Source organism: Colossoma macropomum, unplaced genomic scaffold (assembly GCF_904425465.1).
Source record: "Colossoma macropomum unplaced genomic scaffold, Colossoma_macropomum, whole genome shotgun sequence".
NCBI classification, from domain to species: Eukaryota; Metazoa; Chordata; class Actinopteri; order Characiformes; family Serrasalmidae; genus Colossoma; species Colossoma macropomum.
This window is the reverse complement of record NW_023494795.1, coordinates 44,926,223-44,939,061: the sequence shown is the minus strand read 5'-3', so window position 1 is coordinate 44,939,061 and position 12,839 is coordinate 44,926,223. Positions and strand designations below refer to the sequence as shown.

The 12,839-nt window shown below is 41.5% G+C and overlaps 1 protein-coding gene across 3 annotated transcripts in view; it reads left to right on the top strand.

Annotated features, from left to right (window-relative positions):
* The window catches only part of LOC118816046, a 73,960-nt gene that overhangs the window by 44,267 nt on the left and 16,854 nt on the right, over positions 1–12,839 (top strand). For all 3 annotated transcript variants that reach the window (XM_036582553.1, XM_036582552.1, XM_036582550.1), the window contains 2 exons: positions 11,763–11,809; positions 11,928–12,465. In XM_036582553.1, the coding sequence (XP_036438446.1) occupies positions 11,763–11,809; positions 11,928–12,465 (585 nt within the window). The remainder of the gene's footprint in view (positions 1–11,762; positions 11,810–11,927; positions 12,466–12,839) is intronic.

The window sequence follows — 12,839 nt, the reverse complement described above, 5'->3', positions numbered from 1 at the left end:
CAGTGAGAAGAGCAAAGGGAGGAGAACACAACCCTGTGGAGCGCCCGTACTGATGATCTGGGTTTTTGAGGTGAACTTTCCCAAACTCACCTGCTGCTTTCTGCCAGTGAGGAAGCTGGTGATCCACTGGCAGGTGGGAGTTGGCACGCTGAGTTGGAGCAGTTTGTTGTGTAGCTGTCCTAGGATGATTGTATTAAAGGCAGAACTGAAGTGCAAGAACAGAATTCTAGCATAAGTTCCTGGGTGTTCAAGCTGTTGGAGAATAAGATGGAGTCCCATGTTCACTGCGTCGTCCACCGACCTGTTTGCCTGGTATGCAAACTGCAGGGGGTCTAGCAGAGGATCTGTGATGTTCTTCAGATGGGTGAGCACCAGTCTCTCAAAGGATTTCATGACTACAAAGATCAAAGCACCAGGTCTGTAGTTGTTCAATCTTGTGATGGTTGCTTTCTTGGGAACTGGTATTATGGTGGAGCGTTTGAAACAGGAAGGTACGACACACAGCTCCAGTGATTTGTTGTAGATCGTTGTGAAAACAGGTGCAAGCTGGTCGGCGCAGGCCCTCAGACAGGAGGGTGATACACTATCTGGTCCTGGCGCTTTCCTCACTTTTTGTTTCCTATAGACTCAATGCACGTCTTTCTCGCAGATCTTCAGGGCAGGGCAGTCATTATTGTTAGCAATAAATTAGGACATTTTAACCACAATATTTTCACATGGTGATAAAGAGGACAAGGGCTAGTTGGTGGATATGGATGTACTAATGTTCTTTCTGATATTAAGGATTTTAGTGTTAAAAAGGTAGCAAACTCATTACATTGCTCAGTTGATCACCCATGGTGAAGCATGTTCTGCTGTTGTTAATATTCTTATTGAAAATGCTGGAAAAAAAATAATTGTCTAGCACATTTTTGTGCTGTAATCACGCAGCCTATATTTGGAGATTTCTTTGTGGATCTGAATCTTGGTTTTACATCATCTGCATACAGCCTTCCAACATTCTTTCTTTTGGAGTTAAACTGCAGCAGCATTCCTCTAAGGTGCTTTCTGCTGGCATGATACTCTTTTAGCTTTAACTGGTGCTTCTCATCCATAACACTGACAGTTTTTGAGTTGAAGCTCTCCAGCAAAGCATCAGCAGAGTCAGATGGTTTGCATGGTGCACATCACATTTTGCTCATGAAAAGCGTAGCTGTGGCTGATATGTTGAGACCATTTGAGATGACCACATCCAGAGTGTGGCCATGACAGACCATGGCATGCTAAGAGTCCAAGAGTCCAATATAGCACAGAGTTCCTTGGCATAATTGTCATTGGAGTTGTGAATATGTAAGTTAAATCACCAGCAATAACAAAATAATCAAAATCAGTGGAAATAAAAGATCTGCAAATTCATCAATAAAATTAGCATTGTACTTCAGAGGCCTGTAAACAATTACTAGATACATTCTTGGTGTCCCTTTTCAGAACTGCACAAAGATACTCAAAGGATGTGAAATCACCCAGTGATAACTGCTTGCATTGGGAAGAATGATCAAATACAGCAGTTACATCTCCTCCTTTCTTGCCAGCTCTGTTTAATAGTTCACCAATTTGGCTGAGCTTCAGCTTGACATCTTTAACTAACTCCTTGATTGGTGATTCTGATGGGAGGAGGAGGGTTGTTGGGTCATGGTAGCAGTAGCTAAGGGTGGAGAAGAAACTGGGCTAATTTTTGGCTGAACCTGAGGGCTGGCTGACAGATAGTGAAGTGGGGGGAGGATGTTGTGGCTCTGGAGTGATGACAGCACCATTGGATGTTAGTACTGATGGGTCTCCAACAATGGGATGGATAGGTTGCACATGAAGAAAATGAGGTTCTCTGTCAGAGATTTGTCTCTGCTCTTGTTGATGTGCAGTCCATCTTGCCTAAAAAATCTCTCTTCCTAAAAAACAGGTTAAAAATGTCAATAAAGTTCAGTCTGTTTGTCCTGCATTTTTTACATAGCCAGTTGTTTAATCCAAGTAGTCTTGAGAACATTTTGCTTCTCTCTGCAGGCAGAGGGCCACTGATAAATGACTGCACATTGAGCTTCCTGAGTGTGTTAAAGACATCATTAAAATCACCTTTTAATGCTTCAGACTCCTTTTTCCTTGTGCCATTCTTGCATACATTAACAATGATCCGCTTCACTGTTGTGTATTCGGCCAGTAATGTAGGAAGGTTTCATTCAGTTTAGAGACTGTGATGTTTGGCTCACATCAAACAATGGGTTTCTGTTTTTTTAGGCCATTAACAGAGTGTCCTCAAAAACAAAGGTGTCTGCTCTGGCTGTGCTGGGACCAGTTGACACTTCTATTTCTTTCTACATTATGTTTACTGTATTATATTTATGAGACTCACTGAGGCCTTGCAGTGGGTCAAATCTGTTCTGCAAATGGAGTGACTATTACTGATATTCAGCTCTAGCTTTGTGCGGTGGTTTCTCAGCAGCAACTATAGCATTAGCATTAACTTTAGCATGATGCGCTGTGTTAGCAGGAATGCAGGATGAGACTACAGCGCTATATATAGCACAGCGTTTGGGATTAGCTTTAATGCAGACTCATTGCTCATTTCTGCCAGCTTTACTTACATTAGCATTTCCTTTCATGTGTTCTGCTGGCCTAGCTCTGTGTGTCTCCACTGCCCGCTGCTCTGTTAAGCATGCTGCCTGTTTTCTGCTGTGAGCCATCCCACTCGTTACTATTTTTGTAGAAGTCTGTAACAGTTCATGCAGCACAAGCTTAATCTCTACCAAAGTAATGAAAATGTCCAAATGTGGAGAAAGAAAGGATCTGTTCATGATCCAAAACATACAAGATCATCAGTCAAGCACAGTAGAGGCAGTGTCATGGCTTGGGCTTGCATGGCTGCTTCTGGAAAGGGATCGCTAGTCTTTATTGATGATGTAATACATGATGGTAGTATAAGAATGAATTCAAACGTCTACAGAAACAGTCTGCCTGTGAATTTACAGAGAAATCCAGTTCAATCAGGAGGAACTTCATCATACAGTAGGGCAATGATCCAAAACACTGCCAGAAAAACAAAGGACTTCATCAGGGGAAAAAGTGGAAGGTAAATCAGTAGACCTTTAGTCCACTGAACATGCATTTCTCCTCTTGAAGGGTAGAAACCCCCCAAAACAAACAATGACTGTAAAAAGCTATAGTAAAAAGCATCATGAAAGAAGAATACAACAGTTTGATGTCAGTTGTTTCCTAGCTTGATGTGGTTATTGAAAGCAAGGGATAAACAACCACATATTAATTGTCAACTTAATTTAAGACAATCTGTTCCTATCAGTTTGCTCACCTAAAAATTGGGTGGTCTGCCACCAAATGTGCCATGTTCTAAGTTGTTTAATATACTCTCTAAGCCACTCATCCTCCTAAGTTGTGGGGGTTGCGGGAGCCTATCCAAGTGCTCATTGGGCAGAAAGCAGGAAACAGCCTGGACAGACTACCAATCCATTACAAAGAACACACAAACATACATATTCACATATGGTCACCCAGCCTGGGATTCAAACCCAGTCCCTTTTCGCTATGAGGCAACAGCAGTAACCACTGATCTGTTGTCAAATATTCATAGCCATTGAGATATTACAGTAAGAGAGGTAAGGATAAATCAATGTATAATACAAGTTAAAAAGTATTTGTCTGACAATAGCAATTCGATTCTTCGCAGGACACCAATATTTTTTGCTAGTTTGTCCAAAATTCAGGAAATGTGCTCTCTCTAGCATAGTTTGTCATCAATGATTACACCAAGGAATTTACTACACTGGGCCTGAGTTAATACATGTGGGGAACTCCAGTCCTGGATGCACAGTTTGTTGATTTTCCTGCTCAAGCACAGCTGATTCAAAACATCAGTTAATTACCAGGACTGACTGGTGTATGTGATGATCAAGGCTCAAACTGTTTAGATAAATCCATCTGCAGGGTTTTTTATTTCACAATTAGATAAAATGCAATCTAAAGGGCAGAGACCAACAGACTGTAGTTCATACACAAAAAAGTGCACAAATCAGGTAAAAGTACCATAAAACAAAAGAAAAAAAATCCAGAAATGAAAACCTGGCAGAGAGGAAGGCTCAGTAAGCAGTGGCAATAGACTAGCAATGTTTTAGATTTCATAGAGCTTTGCAAGATTACACATTGTAGCGTTTACCACTACTGAAGGAAACACACAGCTTATGCACAATAACTTGTGCCTTATTAAGTCTCTGGGGTCCACGAACATGCTTGCATGTCACATTCGATGCTATATATGTTACTGTGATAATCAAGCGCAGAAATCCAGTTCAAACACTTCCTGAATCTGTAGAGTCGCCCTTTCCATTCCATCTAACCACAAGATCATACGAGACTCACATCCGGAGTTATGAGCCTATGAAGAGGGGCTGAGATACACGTCATCTGCCTCTCACCGTGTGGAACTGGTGGATTCGCGTGTCTGTCTACATTCTGTGTGAAACTGACCAATGGACACTCAGGAGATCACTAAGGACTGACCATCATTCTTCATTTAGTGCACATTAGAGACTTCTTAGGCAAACGACAGCAACTTGCCAATGCAACGTGCCCTTTAAAATTCCCTCAGTTTCGGGTTCATTTTAAGATGATTAGCAAGTAGCTTTTTGACTGGATCTGCTGCACCTGGTCTTCATAAGTTCCCAACATCCCTGGCCAGTCTGAGCAGCTCCACAATTGGCTTGCCTCCTGCTCTATCCAGTTTGGCAGGGCTGCCTATGCCTGATACTGGACCTGGACTGGTGGAAGAGGTACCTGAAAATGAAGCAATACCACAGATACATACACAGATCCAGACCTCTGCTGCAACTTCCCAGAGTTCTCTGCAGGTTTTAGACTGCCTCTGTTGATGACCAAATTTCTCAACTTAAATCATCAAACACTCAATCAATTAACGAATTGAGATTATAACTAACATGCGTTTTCATATTGTGCTGAAGAATAGCTCAGTCACAAGGCTAATTACAGCTGATAAATCATTGTGTTGCATCAATGTTTTAATAAAAGCTCTGCCTGTCAACCATGCTTGCCTCTATGTGTGTGTGCTTCAAGTTCAGCTTTCTAGCCATTGTGTGTCAATCTGGGGTCTTGCAACCATATTTTTGTACTCCTTAATATACAGGGTTGGGCAGAATACTTTGATAAAGTAGTGATGGCTGAATACTGACTACACTGCCCTTCATGTATTCAGTAATGTATTCTATTACAATAATTAAAAATATATGTATATTGTGTATCTCAGCACTTGTTTCAGTCCCCTTTAACTCCTACCATCCCATTGCACTCTCATGCCCTAAGCCAACAATATGCCATATCCCAATGACAAAATCTTGAAAATTTGACTATTGAGTAGGTGTATGATTTTCAGTTAATGACATAACTTGCCACGAAAGGCATGCACAAATCCAGTACAATTGTCACGCATCCGCCGAGTGCCTCGTTGGATTCGGACTCGATCTCCCAGAGTCCTCTGGGAGATCACCTGACTTCCACACAGCCAACCAACGAAGATAGACAGTCGGACTCAAACTCCCAGAACGCTCAGGAAGGTCACATGACTCCCCGCCTGACCTCAAACTCATATCCGCGTTCGCGATCTCCGGAATACTAATCAATGTCACCTGTGTTTGATCATATGACTACTTACTGTAGTATTTAAGCCCGGGCTTTAGACTAGGTCACTTGTGAAGTATTGCATCTGTTTTTTCGTGATCTACTGAGCGTTTATTTCTTCAAACCATGGTAATAAGCAGTTTCAGAAAATCTCATCTTGGAAGAACGGTGCTTATATCTAACAGTGGGTACATGCACTTAGGTTAATCTTGAGAAACTACAGAACAAGCAAAACCCCATATTCCCTTCAGCCCCCCAAAATGCACATTCTCATCTTGCTGGATAATAAATGCATTCGAATGGGTGAATTTGTGTGTGTGTGTGTGTGTGTGTGTATTGATGCATTGCTTGTTTGTCTAAGACCAGATAACTAATGCATCTGATAAGATTTAGGCCCTTTAATTGTGTATTTCAGGGGTTCCGGTTGTAATGGCGGCTAGGCAGATGTGCTGGGTCCGGCTCCCCAGGGCATAGTTAAATTAACAGTGAACAAGTGACCTCTTACACTTTCGTTTTTAGAAAAACATCTGTTTTAAGGTTGTGGACTCCTTTTATACCAAAAATGTCAAGACAGCTAAGAGAGAAGGCTGGTTCTAAGCCAATTTCATCCACCCCGCCAGTGCGCTAGCATCCCGGGAAGCTGATGTTGCTACACCGGTGCCAACTGCTAGCTCTTCCCGGTCAGAGAGCACTTCCTTTGGGCCTCCTTCCCCCGATGACCCCAGCACTGCAAATCACTCAAATTCAGCCGAGAATGGATCAGTCCAAGCTCCCCCTTTGAAGAGGATCTCAGCTTTCGATAATGACACCCCTCTGAGATGGTTAACGGCTTTTGGTGAAGAATTTGACCACAAAGTGGAGAAAACCGTCAGAGTTCTGAACAAATCACTTCAACTGATTCGCGAGGGACTCGATTCCCTGAAGCGGATATTCGAATCTTACAGGAATAACATTGCTGAACTGGAGTCTATCACGGCTGCTCATGACACCCAGTTGGAACAACTTGAACTGGAGTGTTGCTCACTTAAGCAGGCAAACGCCTCTCTGGTTGAGAAATTAGATGACTTGGAGAACCGCTCCAGGAGGTGTAACCTGTGTATTATTGGGATTCCTGAGGGTCTGGAGTCAAATGATCCGATCAGATTCACTACAGAGCTCCTCAAAGAATTGTTTGGTCCCGGTCTATTTCAAAGCCAACCGATCATTGAGAGGGCTCACCGGCTGGGCTGATCACCTGCTGCTGGGGGAGCGACTGGTGGATAACCCAGAGCTATGATTGTTCTTTTTCATAGCTTTCAAGACAAGGAGCGAGCCCTGAAAAAAAGCAGAGACAAACTTCTCTACAAGTGTCACAAGCTAAAAATTTTTCCTGACTATAGCACAGAACTCTCTCAAAGACGAACTGTGTTTCAGCAAATCAAAGCAACTTTGTTTCAGAGAGGAGTCTGTTTTACGTTCCTTTACCCTGCAAGACCCTTTACATGCAACTTGTTGATCTGACTTAACTGTAGTCTCAGGAATATCCATCTCTGAGATTAGTGCGATTGAGTTTTGGGCCTGCATCCCCCATGTCATTTACCAATGCTCATATCTGTGCCTTTATAGCGGACACTTTAAAATTTGGTTGAGGACTTAATCTAGGGTCTTTGAACCACACTTTTGCATTATACATTTTGTTTCTACATGATTCTCACTTTAAGACCTAATACTGGACTTTTTTTTTCTTTCAAAAGTGTAATAGATCATTCTAAGAAAAAGACTTTGGTTTAGGTCCAGTTCATTGCTTTTGTGATTTTTGATTGAGGTCTGGGGATCCTTATTTATTCGTTTTTATGTTTAATGTCCTTATTTGCAGTTGCCCTGCCCATGTCCCAAGAGCTTTTAAGAAATTTATAATGTGAGATGTTTAGTATGGTTCTTAACCTGTTTGCTGTATCACTTTTCCTCTGGATGGCTGTGGGGAGCTGGGGGTCAGAGCTAGTTTTTTGAGCCTGTTATTTAGGGCGAGAGATGTTGTGCATGGCTTTAAGAACTGTCACCGGTAGCACAAGTTCAAGTTGGAAGGTTGTGTTATGGGCTGTTTCTTACCTGCCTTTTTTTTTTTGCAGCAACAGCAGCAGCATTACTCCTACAATTTCTTAAGCTCATGTTTACCACATGTCTACAATAAGGAAAAACACTAACCTACACAGTCCGGTCAGATTTATCTTGTGGAATGTTAAAGGTTTGCAGGCCCAGAGTAAAATGGTACAGGTTTTTTCCCATCTCAAAACATTAAGTGCAGACATTGTGTTCCTTCAAGAAACGCACTTATCTGGAACAGAACATAACAGACTGCGTAAATCCTGGGTCAACCAAGTTTTTCATTCTAATTATAACACAAAAGCTAGAGGAGTTGCTATTTTGATTAATAAGAGAACCCAGTTCATTCCAGTGAACGTAATTTCGGACGAATATGGTAGATATGTTATTGTTTCGGGTCTCCTGTTTCAGGTCCAGGTGCTATTGGTAAACATCTATGCTCCGAACTAAGATGATGAGGACTTTTATCTGTTCTTCCTAATCTAGATACACATAAACTTATTTTTGGAGGTGATTTAAACTGTGTCATGAATCCAGCACTAGACTGATCTAGCTCGAAAATGCTCTCAATTTTGAAAATGGCCCGATCTCTATCCTTTTTCTTCTCTAGTACCTAGATCTTATTCTCGTATTGATTATTTTTTTCATTGATAGTGAGCTCCTTGAGTCACTTGATTACTTGCTATAGTCATATCCGATTGTGCTCCACTTCAAATGGATGTTAATTTTGTCTGGTGTCAAAGAGATCCTTCTCAGTGGTGTTTGAACCCCATGCTCCTATCTGAGGAATCGTTTTTCTCAAAATCTATACGCGAACTTAGAAAAATTTCAGAGAAACCTTCTTCTGAGCTGTTAAATCACAACCGGACCTTCAAGCAGAGTTTAATCTACTTGTTACTAAAAAAGCTGAGACTTTTATCTTGCGTTCACGTGGCTTAGTATATGAATATGGTGATAAAGGCAGTTGATTATTTTCTCATCAGCTCAGGAGACTCACCGCCTCCAGATTAATCCCTCAGATTAAAAACTCTACAGGCAATCTGACCTCTCATCCCAAGGAAATTAATAAGATTTTTGCCGACTATTACTCCTTGCTTTACACATCTGAACACCACCCCAATCCAGATAATATGCATTCCCTTTTGAATGATTTATAGCTTCCCGTTTTAGACCCTAACATGGCACAGAATCTGGACGGCCCCATCACACTTCAGGAAATTACAGAAGCAATCAGCTCGATGAGTAGTTGTAAAACACCAGGCCCGGATGGTTTTGGCATAGAGTTTTATAAAAAGTTCAGAGATAAATTGTCACCGCTTCTCCTGGAAGTGTTCAATGAGTCGCTAGATAGTGGCTGCCTACCCCCAACTTTTACTCAGGCAACAATCTCGCTTATCTTGAAAAACGACAAAGATCCAACTTCATGTGGCTCTTACTGACCAATTTCTTTACTCTGCAATAAGCACAAAATTTTAGCAAAGGTGATAGCTAAACATTTTGATCCAGTCCTACTTTTGATTGTCTCAGATGACCAAACTGGCTTTATTAAAGGACGGTATTTATTCTCAAATAGTCCGTAGGCTTTTGAACATGTGTTTACTTTTAGCTCCTCTCATGTCCCTCAGGCTGTTATATCTTTAGATGCGGAAAAACCTTTTGACTGCCTAGAGTGGGACTACCTTTTTGCTGTCCTTGACAAATTCGGCTTTGGTAAAAATTTGATTTCTTGGATTAAGCTACTTTATTCTTCACCCTCTGCTCTGTTTCTACTAATTCAGTTTTTTCTCCTTCTTTTCCTTTACAACATGGTACTCGACAGGGTTGTCCATTAAGTCCTGCCTTGTTCATTTTAGCCTTGGAGCCTTTATTGGTTGCCCTCAAAGCATCATCACAGATTCAGGGTATATCACACTATGGTGTAGAGCGTAGTTTCACTATATGCAGACGATCTTTTATTATTCATCAGTCATCCCCGATCCTCAATTTCGGCAATTCAATCCATTTTAAAGGAATTCTGCTCTTTTTCAGGGTATAAACTAAATTTTGAGAAAAGTGAATTTTTCCCTCTAAATTTTCCCTCATCTCAAGTAGACCAGACCAGTATTCCTTTTTGTTTGGCCCCAGACGGCTTCAGATATCTTGGTATTAATATCACCCGTTCTTTATCTTCCATTCAAGAGGCTAATTATACTTCCCTAATGTCATCCATGAAGGAGGACTTTCAGAGGAGGAGCAATCTTCCCCTCTCACTTACAGGTCGAATTCAAAATGTTAAAATGAATATTATCCCCAAATTCTTGTTCTTATTTCAATGTCTTCCTGTGTTCTTACCTAAGCCTTTTTTCAAGACTCTTGATAAAGCTACTATACATTTTATCTGGAGTAGTAAAGTCCCCCGGGTCAGTAAGACAACTCTTCAGTGGGCCAAAGTTGAGGGGGGTTTGGCCCTCCCTAATTTTCTATTTTATTATTTTGCAGCCAACATCCATAAGATTGCATTCTGGATTCAATCACCGGACACCAATTGGTGTGTTTTAGAATCACTATCATGCCAGTCCACATCTCTGAACGTCTTAGTATTCTCTTCCCTTCCACTTTTCCCCTCTCGACATTCCTCTAACCCCTTAGTTGTAGCTATGCTGAAGATTTGGGTGCAATTTCTTAGACGATTCCACTTTAGAACAGCGTCCACCCTCAGTCCCATAGGTAGAAACCACCTGTTCACACCCTCCATCCTGGATCATATCTTTTAGCACTTGGAATGGACTGGGAATCTGTACTTTTAGGGACCCATATATAATGATGATACCTTCTGTAGCTTTGCTTCACTGTGTTCAAGATTTAATCTTCCACGCACTAATATGTTTCGATATTTTCAGGTTCGTCACTGCACCCAGACCCTCTTTGTTCCATTCCCTGGGCGATCCCCTGATTTGGCTTGGGAAAAGTTTTTTACTCTGCCTGTTAATTCAAGAAGGATAATCTCGCTTATCTATAACAGCGTCTTCTCTCTTATTGATCGGCCCTTGACAACCAGGTCTGGGTTAGAGTTGGAGCTCGGGGGGAGCTAGACGAGGACTGGTGGTCTAAAACATTAAAAAGGATAAATTATTCTTCTTCCTGCACTGTTCTGGTCCATAGAGCATACTTTTGCGATGCTAGTTTGGCAGGCATTTACCCAGGGGTAGACCTATCATGCCCTCGCTGTGGTGGCACACCGGCCAACCTGTTACACATGTTTTGGACCTGCACAAAGCTTAAGAGGTTCTAGTCTACTGTTTTTACTTCACTAACTGAGGCCTTTGAATGCAACATAATCCCCGGCCAACTGCTTACATTATTTGGGGTCTTGGCAGAATCTCTCTTCTCCAAGCCCCAAGTAGCAGAGGCAGTTGTCTTTGCCCTCCTCTTAGCTAAGAGAAGGATCCTTCTGGCTTGGAAAACCACCACCCCACCCTCACACTGTATATGGCTAACTGATGTCATGTTTTTCTTGGACTTGGAAAAGATTAAATTTAGCCTGAGAGGTACTGCAGACATATTTGACCGGATCTGGCAACCATTCATGTCCTATTTTAAATGTTTATCTAACTTAAATACAGATTAGAGGACGTCCTTATCTTTTTTATTTACTTGTTTTATGTTTTTGCAGACAGTTTTATTTATTTGTATTTGTTTACTTTCTAATTTGCCCATCATTGTTTATCCTTTATTTATTTATTTTACTATTTTATTTTATTCATTTATGCTTTAAGTTAGGGGAGAGACTGTGGGTGGGGGGTATTCAGGGTTGGGTGGGAAGGGTGGGAAAGGTGGGAAGGGTGGGTTAGGGGGTTAGAGGGGATTTAGGGATCCAGAAGATGGAGGGGGGCTAGATGGTTCATAAGGTATTGTGGAATGACACTGTTATAATTGTAACTGTTTTTGCAAGCAGTGGAATAAAAAGGAAAAAAAATTGTGTATTTCAAATTGTGTACCTTAATAAAAAATCCAAATGTATTTTTTAGGGTGGATCATGGAGGGACGATCAGGATGAGACCAAAACTAAAGAGATGTAAGACACACAAACACGCACACACACACACACACACACACACGCACACACACCCACACACACACACACACACACACACGGTCTCTAATCTGTTTGGTTTGTGTGTGTGTGTGTACAGATGTGTGTGATCTCACTCTGGATCCAAACACAGTGAACAGCTGTCTGTCTCTGTCTGAGAGGAACAGAAAAGTGGAGAGTGTGAGGAAGGATCAGCCGTATCCCGATTATCCAGACAGATTTGAGCACTGGTCACAGGTTCTGAGTGTGGAGAGTCTGACTGGACGCTGTTACTGGGAGGCTGAGTGGAGTGGGGGGAGGCCTGAGATAGCTGTATCATACAGAGGAATCGGGAGGAAAGGAGGTGGTGACGACTGTGTGTTTGGAAACAATAACCAGTCCTGGAGCCTGTACTGCTCTAAAAACAGATACTCTGTCAGACACAATAATAAGATCACTGCTGTATCTGCCCCCCCCTCCCCCTCTAACAGAGTGGGCGTATATCTGGACTGGGAGTCCGGCGTTCTGTCCTTCTATAGCATTTCACCTAAAACACAGGCATTGACCCACCTGCACACATTCTTCACCAAGTTCACTGAACCGCTCTATGCCGGGTTTAGGATTTTGGATTATGACTCCTCAGTGCATCTGTATACCAGGTAAAATAACTTTGGCAGGATTGGGTGATTTAATTGCATTTAGGTACATGAGCGTTAAAAGATGTCAGGTACTGCTGAATGATTATTTCTGGAACACAAATGGCACTTGTCTCAAATGGATTAAATGTAAAGGTTCTAGAAATAATCAAGAGTTTTTTTTTCCTAAAACTGTATGTCTAAGCCAACAACTATATGAGATTCATTACTTTTAAAAGTGTAGTACTGTACTTTTAATCTTTAAAAAGTTTCTTCATATTAATACGCACATCTCATTCACACACATACACACAAAAGAAGATTTTTAAAAGCATCATCTGTTGAAATTGTTCCTTAAAGGAATAAAAAGTGATTAATCTATGGCATTTTAAGCATCT